This window comes from Nicotiana attenuata, chromosome 1, assembly GCF_001879085.1.
Source record: "Nicotiana attenuata strain UT chromosome 1, NIATTr2, whole genome shotgun sequence".
Classification (NCBI taxonomy): Eukaryota; Viridiplantae; Streptophyta; class Magnoliopsida; order Solanales; family Solanaceae; genus Nicotiana; species Nicotiana attenuata.
The window spans coordinates 100,258,776-100,269,354 of NC_031989.1; the positions used below are offsets into that span (position 1 = coordinate 100,258,776).

At 35.3% G+C, this 10,579-nt stretch overlaps 2 protein-coding genes across 3 annotated transcripts; both read right to left on the minus strand.

The window, feature by feature from the left end:
* Window positions 823-2,385, minus strand: LOC109231115 (ethylene-responsive transcription factor CRF3-like). Its single transcript, XM_019396680.1, has 2 exons — window positions 2,084-2,385; window positions 823-1,424 (listed from the first exon to the last, which is right to left on the minus strand). Exon 2 carries the CDS (start codon window positions 1,420-1,422, stop codon window positions 937-939), a length of 486 nt encoding a protein of 161 aa, XP_019252225.1. The 5' UTR covers window positions 1,423-1,424; window positions 2,084-2,385; the 3' UTR covers window positions 823-936.
* Window positions 4,397-9,781, minus strand: LOC109231099. Of its 2 annotated transcripts, XM_019396661.1 has the most exons (4): window positions 9,615-9,781; window positions 8,277-8,341; window positions 7,120-7,581; window positions 4,397-5,870 (listed from the first exon to the last, which is right to left on the minus strand). In XM_019396661.1, exons 2-4 carry the CDS (start codon window positions 8,302-8,304, stop codon window positions 4,672-4,674), a joined length of 1,689 nt encoding a protein of 562 aa, XP_019252206.1. In that variant the 5' UTR covers window positions 8,305-8,341; window positions 9,615-9,781; the 3' UTR covers window positions 4,397-4,671. The 2 variants fall into 2 exon arrangements, with proteins under 2 accessions (XP_019252206.1, XP_019252214.1); XM_019396669.1 differs by lacking the exon at window positions 8,277-8,341 and having other exon boundaries at window positions 9,615-9,769.

Consider the following 10,579-nt stretch of genomic DNA (forward strand, 5'->3'; position numbering starts at 1 on the left):
TTTTTGGTTATTTCATTCTATTTCTTTTTGTTTTGGTCACCGGCGGCATAAAATGGTGGTCGTCGGAATTTCGCAAACACTATTTTTTCATGCGAACTTTTTTTTCCCGATCTAAGTGTGTTTTGTTATATATATGTATATATTTCTTGAATTATAATTTATGTGTGGGAGGAAGAGCAAAAGAANTTTCTTGAAAGTGTAATTTATGTGTGGGAGGAAGAGCAAAAGAAATAAAAACGAATATAAGCTGAGAAGACTTTTTCCAGTTAAAATTTCAATACATCATTTTTTTCCGGCATGGAAAGGTTTTCCGATGATGAATTTTTCCCCCCAAATCTGAGTGTATTTTGCTTTGCTTATGAATAGATCTTTTTGAGAGTTTAATTTGTGTGTAGGAAAAGAAAAAATGGAAGAAAAACGGTTAGACAAAGTTGCCGGTGAATGAATATCCGCCGGAATTAGAGAAGAAACGAAAAAAAAAGTAAAAGAAAAAATATAAAGCAAAAGGAAAAGGAAAAGGAAAAAAAAAGTAAGAAAAAATGGTAAAAAAGAATAAAAAATGATCTGAAAATCGTTTTTTCTTGCTTCTCACTCTCCTTTGGAAGAGTGAAATACACACACTCTGCCACGTGAGCGTTAAGGGTGCAATAATTTCATTTAAAAAAAGTTTAGGGGGGTAATAGGATTTCCGCAAAGAAAAAGTGTGTAGTTGAGAATCCGGGTATAGGTGAGGGGGTACTTATGCATTTTCCCTAATTATCTTTATTAACACCAAAATAAAAAGGGAGAGAGATTGATAAAGATACAAGTTTATTTTTCCACTATTGTCCAGGAAACTTGTCATATTACATACTTTAAGAAAAAAGAAAGTTGAGAGTTAGCCACATTTACTAGTTCATATAAAGTAGTACATTAAAACAGTAAAGCATTAATTTCTCAAACCCTAGTAGATGAAGATGGTGGTGGATTAATGAAGTTGATTTCCTTTGGTGGTGGTTCCCTTGGTGGTGGCTTGAGGATGTTTGTCACAGCATCAACACCTCTCATTTCAATGACCGCTTTGTCATAAGCCAAAGCGGCTTCTTCAGCAGTGTTAAAAGTTCCTAACCAAATCCGATTCTTTTTTCTTGTATCGCGTACTTCTGCCACCCACTTGCCCCATTTTCGCTGTCTAACTCCTTTGTACTTCTTCGCATTTCCTTGCAGCAGCTTCTTTTCGCATTTTCTCGCATCAGTCTTTTCATTCTCGATGATGATTGCCTTTTCATGTCGTTCTGACTTCTCTCCTTCCGCCTTCTCTTCCTTGTCATTAGGGGAATCGTGCATCCGTACAAGAGGCGCAAGGATAGCGGAACTTTCCCCGGCGTTTTTTGAGGGTTTTTCCATAGCCTCATTCTCTTGATGCTCTTCCTTGGAGGCCATGGCTTTATGAAAGGAAAGAAAGAACAAAATACGTTAGACGCGCATTATGATCATAAATACTTTTTTCTCTATAATTGGATAACGAACATTTTATCAATAAACTATATAAACTTTAGAATTCTTCAAAAACATATAGTTCTATTTATGTTAAGGTTTGTATCCATTGTCACAAAACACCAACTCACTTAAAACTTTTAGATTCATTTAAAATCTTTACCATAAGCATCTATTATCTTCAGCTCGAACTATATATATTTAAGAATTCTTTAAAAAGACATAGTATTATTTATGTCAAGTTTTGCATCCATTGACGCAAAACACCAACTCACTTAAAACTTTTAGATTCACTTAAAAGTTAAAACCCTAGAGGAAAAATAGACAGTAAATCAACAGAATCGAGTTGTTTATAAGGATATCAACAGTCAAAAACATCTATATCTATTTCATTAAGAGAGAGAGGAAAGGATGTCCATCTTCCTCTAGTGTTTCAAACAGAAAAATTCAGCACATACATCGGAAAAAATGTTATAAATCCATCACTGGAATTTAGACATATAAATTTAAATGTGTGTTTTTCTGCGTGTTGAAGCACACAGAATTAAAATCAAACATCAAAAACTTAACTAAACAGCACAAAATCTGAGAGAATTCATGAACATACCTAGCTTGAAAAATCAAGAAACTCAAAATCTCTCTCTCTCTCTCTCTCTCTCTCTCTCTCTCTCTCTGATTTTCTGATTCTTCTTTCTGTGTGGTTTCAGTTATGATATATCAGAGTATATATGAAGGTGGCAGCTGGTTGATTGTTGTCTCTTTGTGGCTACATTTGTAATACCAAAACTTGCATGATATGCAAGTGGCACCCCACAGAAACTGCTCTTTTTTGCAAATTTATAGGGTTGGAACACTGATATTGTCAGTTACTGTGTTTTAAGGTAAGATATATTTATTGATTTTCTTGTAGTTTTATGTTTTTCTTCCAACAGTTATAAAAAAAAATCTAAAAGGGCAACTGACGTAAGATCTGTAAGGCACTTAGATTATGTGAGAACTGTGCAAAAGACCAGAATTCGCAAGTACAGTCAAACCTCTCTATAACACCGTTATCTGTTCCGAATATTTTGGATGTTATAGTAAAGTGTTGTTATAGAGAAAATATATTAAAACATAACATGAAAATTGATTCCGGAAAAGCTTGGCTTTTATAGTGAAGTGTTGTTATATAGGGATGATGTTATAGAGAGGTCTGACTGTAATTCATTTTGATGAAGAAATATATTGATTTGAGTATAAACATTGTGATAGTTGGTTTGATAGTGTTTTATAGTTATGATTCTCAATGTATTGCAAGGGAGAAAGAAGCTCCTTGTGAATGTATAATTTGCTTCAGTACTGTAGTAAAATTCAATGAAACTAGAAATATACAGTCATTTAAACTTTTGTTCTTGTAAACTAAGAGCCGTTTGGATTAGTGGATTAGCTGATTGTAAATAGCTGATAAGCTTGAAGTGCTGAAAAATATTAAGTGTTGAAACTAATTTTTTAAATAAACATTTACGTGTTTAGATAGAAATACTGAAATTGATAACAAACAGTTGATATGTCTTGTTTAAAAAGTGCTGATAAGTTGTTCTTATATTTAAATGACTAAACAATCCTTAAAACTTTACAAAAGATTATAAATTAAAAAATTTGTTTGTAAAGAAAGGGGTGAACAACGAATATGGAATAAAGATAAAGTTAAAAAAATTATTTTGGAAAAAATATTTTGTGAATTACAAAATATTATTAAGGATAAACTAGTAAAAGTGTTGGTCAAACTAAAAGTGCTTATAAGTGGAAAAGCCATAAGTTAGGAGCGACCAGCTTATGGCTGATTTTAGCTTACAAGCATTTAGCGCACTTTGGGTGTTTACCAAATACGTAGATAAGCCAAAAAGCTTAGTGTAACCAGCTTAGCCAAATACCCTCTAAAGCTTGTTTCGCTTAAGTATATCATTTTTGAGCTACTGTTGCTGTAAATCTTAACCGGGAATACTACAACAAATACACCTCAACCCCAAAAAATTGGGCACTCTCGTTATCCATGACATCCCAATTAAGTTTCATCTCAGTTTACTATTATACAGTATAAGCTAAAATTAAAATTAAAGAAAAATAAAAGTGACAGAAGTTATCTATATTGTCTGCTAGCTTATAAATCACTGATAGGACCAAAAGACCACTTAAAAAACAATAAAGGTGCCACTGCCACAGAATGATTTATCTAATGAATTGGATATTGTATAACACTGGGAGGGGGAAAACACACACACACACACACCATTTCTGCACCAAAAACCTAGTCTAAATGTCAACTGTCAATGTTGGTTTTTTATTGAATCAAAAACTCTGTGGGCGAGACACCAACTTCTGGCAAAAATCACCACTCATCCTGCTAAATTTCATTAAAAATCCTAAAAAAACATAACTAAAAGATCTTCCTCTAATCCAGATACATGACAGTTTAAAAATATGCAAAAACCATATGGAAAAAGGTAAAAATAAACTAAATTAATATATATGGATTGTCGCATGTCCTTTTCAGTAAGATAGGGCTATAAAAGTGGAAGATCAACTAAACTCTATTGTGTACAAGAACCAAATTCATGACTGTTTAAAGAGTGCCAGTAGCAATTGCGCCTACTATCTTCTTCTCAGATCATGTAGCACTTACACTTCATGAACTTGGGAGTATCCTGAAGGATCACAATAACCTTGCTTGATTCACACGAGTGCGTAACAGGTAACACAGATGAAATCACGTCAAAAATGTCATATATAGTAACATAAGCATATAAACTAAACTTGAATTCACGTCCAAGGTACTAATATATACACGTTAATCTTTACATGTTTTCATGCATGGCATTTATTATCGACATGTTCACTATGGTAATTAGTTATTTCCTTCGACACACTTATCCGACTGAACTATAGAAAAGAGAAACACCCAAAATGAAGTATAAACCAGTTAACAATGCAAGCAGCAGTTACCTATACATAAAAAGCATTACCAATCCCCTGTTCCACAAACTTGAAGGAAGGAGAGTAGAAGAGAGTGATAAATACAGAAGCTTCTTTGTTCATAATGTTCCAGAAAACATGTCATGGTCATATCACATGCTTTAAGAAAAAGAACATACCAATTAGTTGGGAACTTCCAAGTTTACCAATCAAAAAAAGTTACAGTAAAGTTGGGAAGCTTTATCAAACCCTAGCATCATCGGCGGGCAAAGATGGTATCTTGAAGATGATGTTGATCTCCTTTCGTGGTGGCGGCTTGATGATGTTTGTCAAAGCATTAGCACCTCTTATTTCAATGGCCGCCTTGTCATAAGCCAAAGCCGCTTCATAAGCAGTGTCATAAGTTCCCAACCAAGTTCGAGTTCTCTTTCTTGTATCTCGAATCTCTGCTGCCCACTTGCCCCATTTGCGCTGTCTAACCCCTCGGTATTTATTTACATTTCCTTGCAGCAGCATTATATCTTTCTTCTCTTTGGATTTCTTCTTTGAAATGACCTCGGTCTTGCCATTTTCAAAGGTGATTTCCTTTGCACACGTCTTTTCCTGCTGCTGTGACTTCTTTCCTTCAGCCTTCACCTCATCGTCACTAGATGAGTCTGTTGTGTCATGGTCCAGCACGTGAATCCGTTTCTTCACATTTTCTTGCAGCAGCTTTTTATGTTTCTTCTCTTTGGATTTCTTCTTTGAAATGACCTCGGTCTTTCCATTCTCAATGACGATTTCCTTGGCACCCGTCAGTTCATGTCGCTTGGACTTTTCTCCTTCAACATTCTCCTCATCCCCACTGGATGAGTCTGTGGCATCGCAGTCCGGTACGCAAATCCGTTTCTTCGCATTTTCTTGCAACAGCTTTACATCTTTCTTCTCATTGGACTTCTTCTTTGAGATGACCTGGGTCTTTCCATTCTCGATGATGGTTTCGTTTAAACACATCCGTGCATGTCGCTTGGACTTCTCTCCTTCAACCTTCTCCTCATTGTCACTAGATGAGTCTGTGGCGTCGGACTCTGGTACGTGAATCCGTTTCTTCGCATTTTCTTGCAGCAGCTTTATATCTTTCTTCTCTCTGGACATCTTCTTTGAGATGACCGTGGTCTTTCCATTCTCGATGATTATTTCCTTCACACACGTCCTTTCATGTCGCTTGGACTTCTCTCCTTCAACCTTCTCCTCATCGTCACTAGATGAGTCCGGTAAGTGAATCCGCACAACACGCGGCAGGACCACAGAACTTTCTCCGACCTGATTGATGGATTTTTCAACTAGATCAATTTTTGAGGGTTTTTCAACTACATCAACTTCTGAGGGTTTTTCAACTACATCAATTTCTGAGGGTTTCTCGACTGCCTCATTTTTCTGATGCTCTTCCTGGGAAGCCATGGCTTCATGAAAAAACAAAGCACGAAATGTACATCAGATCAGACATGCATCAAACTTCATTTATGATCATACCTTCTTTGTTAATTTTTTTTATAGAATTGTTTAATGAGCATCTTATTAATATGAGGTGATCGTACCCTAACGCTTCATAAGCTTCTAGAAGGAAATATAAATAGAAGAGAACAAACAAACAAAAACGAATTAAGCCACCACTTCCCAGGAAGAGCATCATTCATTCTACTACGTTTTCACAAAAAACTCCTATAAAACATAACTAAAACATCTACCTTAATCCAGATGCATAACCATTTGAAAATATGCAAAAACCATATGGAAAAAGAAAAATTAAACGAACTTAAGATGTATGGGTTGTCACATGTCCTGGCCAGTAAGGTAGGACTATAAAAATGGAAGATCAACTAAACTCTATAGAGTACAGAAACAAAAATCATGACTGTTTTAAGAGTGCTAGTTTATTTAGAAGAGTAAAAGCACGTAATTGTACCTAGTATTTCCTTTTCTCAGTTCATGTAGTACATACATTACATAAACTTGGGAGCATCCTGAAGGATCTTATAACAACATTGCTTGATTCACAAATGTGCGTCAAGACAGATGAAATCATGTCAAATATCAAAATGTAGTAACATAAGCAGAAACAACTAAACTTGAATGGCTTAACTTACATATACACGTTACTCGTCACACGTTTTCATGCATGGCTTTTACTATCGACATGTAACAACTATGGTAATTAGTTATTTCCTTTGACACACTAATATTACTCATCATAGAGATGCTTGAATAAATGAAGTTAAATTAAGCTAAAATCAATTCAGAAGACAAAAAAGAAATAAACATTGAAAGACATTGACAAATCAAAATATCCGAATAAAATGTAGAAAAGAGAAACTTCCAAAAAAGAAAAATTATAAAGCCAGCTAACAATGCAAACTGCAGTTTCTTCAACATCCAAAACATGTTGTAAATTTAAAAAGCATTACCAAACCCATGTTCACAAAATTAAAGGAGGCTAGATTGATAAAGAAAAAAACATCTTATAATTGGCAAACATGTTATGAAATCACACGCTTAAGAAACAGAGCATTCCAATTAGTTGGGAACTAGCCAAGTTTACCAATTCAGAAAAGGTACAGAAAAAATTGTGAAGCATTTATCAAACCCTAGCATCATCTGTTTGAAGCATCTCCCTTGGTGGTGGCTTGAGGATGTTTGTAAAAGTATTAGCACCTCTTATTTCAATGGCCGCCTTGTCATAAGCCAAAGCAGCTTCTTCAGCAGTGTCAAAAGTTCCCAACCAAAGCCGAGTTTTCCTCCGCGCATCTCGAATCTCTGCTGCCCACTTGCCCCACTTTCGCTGTCTAACCCCTCGGTACTTCTTCACATCTCCTTGCAGCACCGTTATATCTTTCTTCTCTTTGGATTTCTTCTTCGGAATGACCTCAGTCTTTCCATTCTCAATGATGATTTCCTTTACACACGTCTTTCCATGTTGCTCTGACTTCTCTCCTCCAGCCTTCTCCTCGTCACTAGATGAGTCTGTGGCGTCACGGTCAGTTACGTGAATCCGTACAAGATGCGGCAGGGCACCAGAACTTTCTCCAACCTGATTGTTGGATTTTTCGACTACATCAATTTCTGGAGGTTTTTCAACTGCCTCTTTTTTCTGATGCTCTTGCTGGGAAGCCATGGCTTCATGAAAAGAGAGAATAACAAAGCACAAAAAGTACATTAGATCAGACATGCATCAACATCATTTATGATCAGAAATTCATTCTTTATTTTCATATGGAATTGTAATGAATGTTTTATTAAGTGATCATACCCTAACCCTTCATAAGCTTCTAGAAGGAAATATAAATAAAAGAGAACAAACAAACATAAAGGAAAGTGCAGACACCAAGAATCCGATATCATATGGACAAAAAGGAAACAAATTTAATAAAAATAATCATGTTTCCCCAATCAGGGAGGACGCATGTTTACAACAATGGTACGAACACATTTACGGGCTTTCTCTTGAACTATATTTGTCAGAACCCAATTTAGGACCATGATCGACACCAAGTGAAACTTGGCTCACCTAGCAAGACCATTTTCATAACGAAAATCCGAAAGAATCTCCTATGTAGCATTCCAATAATCTCCGTATTAGCCTATCAATAATCCCAGCACATATAACATTCGCAAGTGTCACCAAATCACAAACCAAGGACACTAAAACGACCAAAATCCAAAAATAGCACAAAACTAGACTTACAAAACTAGTTCTACAATCCTAACACCGACTAGTGAAGCAAACTCTAGAATTATATCCAAAAAACATACAAACTAGTCTAAAAAAATAGTATAAGATACTACCCACGCGTAGCAAATGCGGGGCTTACTTTGAATCAACTCTCTACTAACAGTCATACGTCTGGAGGAGTAGTCCCCACCTTAGCTAGTGAATCTGTAAAAGATAAGGGGAGGGGTCAGTCATAGTGACTGGTGAGTGAAGAAAGCAATTATAGCCATTTTATTTAGGACAAGTATATACTTGCATCTGCATTATGAAAACATGTACACTTCAATCAAACATGAAGTAAGAGCCAACATTTCATAGTAATTGAGCAATATAAAACAATAACGTGCAGTAAAATAGTTTTCCATCTCAATTACGGGAATTTTTCAAAGGCAGAACAAAATATTGAACTGTCACTATGGTTGTCACTATAGCCATCTAGTGAAGTTTTAGTGCAAACCACACTTGCTGCTAGTTCTTCTCTTACTACTAGCAAAGGCACAACATTATATCAACACTATACAAGGTGCACCGATCCTAGCTATTCCCGCCGTTACATAAAGGTAATCTGGAAAGGTTTACTATCCATTAAAAGTATCTCAATGTACTTACATCATGCATACATGTATATTAACCAGTATACGTTACTCTTTTCAAAAATCATTATGGCATATCATGATAACACGAAACGACTGTACATCATATCTCATGTGAATATTCAAACCTTTATACATCATAACAAAACTTATATTACCAAAATAATTCCTTCGTCAACATATACAAGAAAACAATTATTTGAAAGCATGCCACAGCTAAAAAAAACACAAGCTATTGAATAGCCACCACTACGACAAGCTTCCTTTGTCCTAACGTGATTATTGTAAACCAACAGCTTGACTTCTTCAACTATCTATCGCGTCACAATGCCAATCCTGGTATCAATTATTCTGCATTTATAACATAACTATCATACTGTAACCAATTCCCCGCAATTAATCCACCTCCCTTCGTCCAAAATAGGATCATCCATGGCGTGGGTGATTCAATTTGATTTCAAACTACTATTTTCCTAATACCCAATTGATTTTTTTAAATGATGATAGTGTCAAGGGCCTACTCTCCGCACCTCGTCTACCAGGCAAAGGTACCAGGCAGCTCCGCTCACAAGGGCAAGGGCTAGGGCAGATGAGAAGAAATCATCTATCATTTCTTAGCCTCTACTGGGAATTACCCAATTTTACGCCATCAATTTCTTTTTGTACACAACCACAGGCGGTTATTTCAATTCTTACTCAACCATTCACAGTTAGGGTTTCACCATATAACAACAATTCCATAATCCTACTCGGTATTTCATTATACACACAGACACACACTCAAACACACACACATGTATCAACTGAAAACATAATAAATTATATCAAATGAACAGAGGACAAACCTCCATTGAAGAAAACGCCTCCATTTAGTGATTTTTTGTGGGCTGTTTTCGTATTTTCCGAGAATTTCAGTGTTAATTTTTTGGAAGAAGAAAGAGCGCTCAAGGGTTTTATACGGAGCTTCGTCAATGACGATTCTAATTTGGGCGATTTAGACTTTGATTTTATCGAATTCTCTTATTTATTTATTTATTTTTAAATATATTCTGCTAAATGAGCCCAAGCCCACCACGTGTTCTCTTATTTTATTTAACTGGCAGGGCATACAATTTTGACATTATTATTATTTAGTTACTACTATGAGGGTAATCTCGTATAGTAACTACAAATTTTAAAAATTATATAGATATAACAATAACAATTTAGTATAATTTTACAAGTAGGGTTTGTGGAGGATTTTCTATTATTTTCTGTTGATATTACTGATATATTGACTCTCTTTTCGTCTTCTTGAGCCGAGGGTCTTCCGGAAATAGCCTCTCTACTCTCGAGGTAGGGGTAAGGTCTGCGTACACTCTATCCTCCCCAGACCCCACTGGCGAAATTTTACCAAGTTGTTGTTGTTGTTGTTGCTGTTGTTGTCGGGTTTGGGGAGAGTAGAGCATACGCAGACCTTACACTTGCTATACGGAATAAGAGACTGTTTACGATAGATCCTATAAGGTAAGGGTAAATTATATAACTATTATTCAAAAAAAGTGCCTAAAATATTAAGTAAAATTTTAAAAAAATCTTATTCCAAAAATAAATGAATGTTTGATCTTATTTATCTGACTTAATACCAAAAAATCAGTCCTATTAGCTCAATAGTGATAGGTAATATTAATAACACATAGATCCATAGTTTGATATCTATTTGCAATGACATGAAATAACTATCTGTTAGATAGATTTATAGACACCCGGACAAACTACAAAACTTTACTATAATACTTTTAAAAAGTATTTTATTAACATTTTCTTAAAA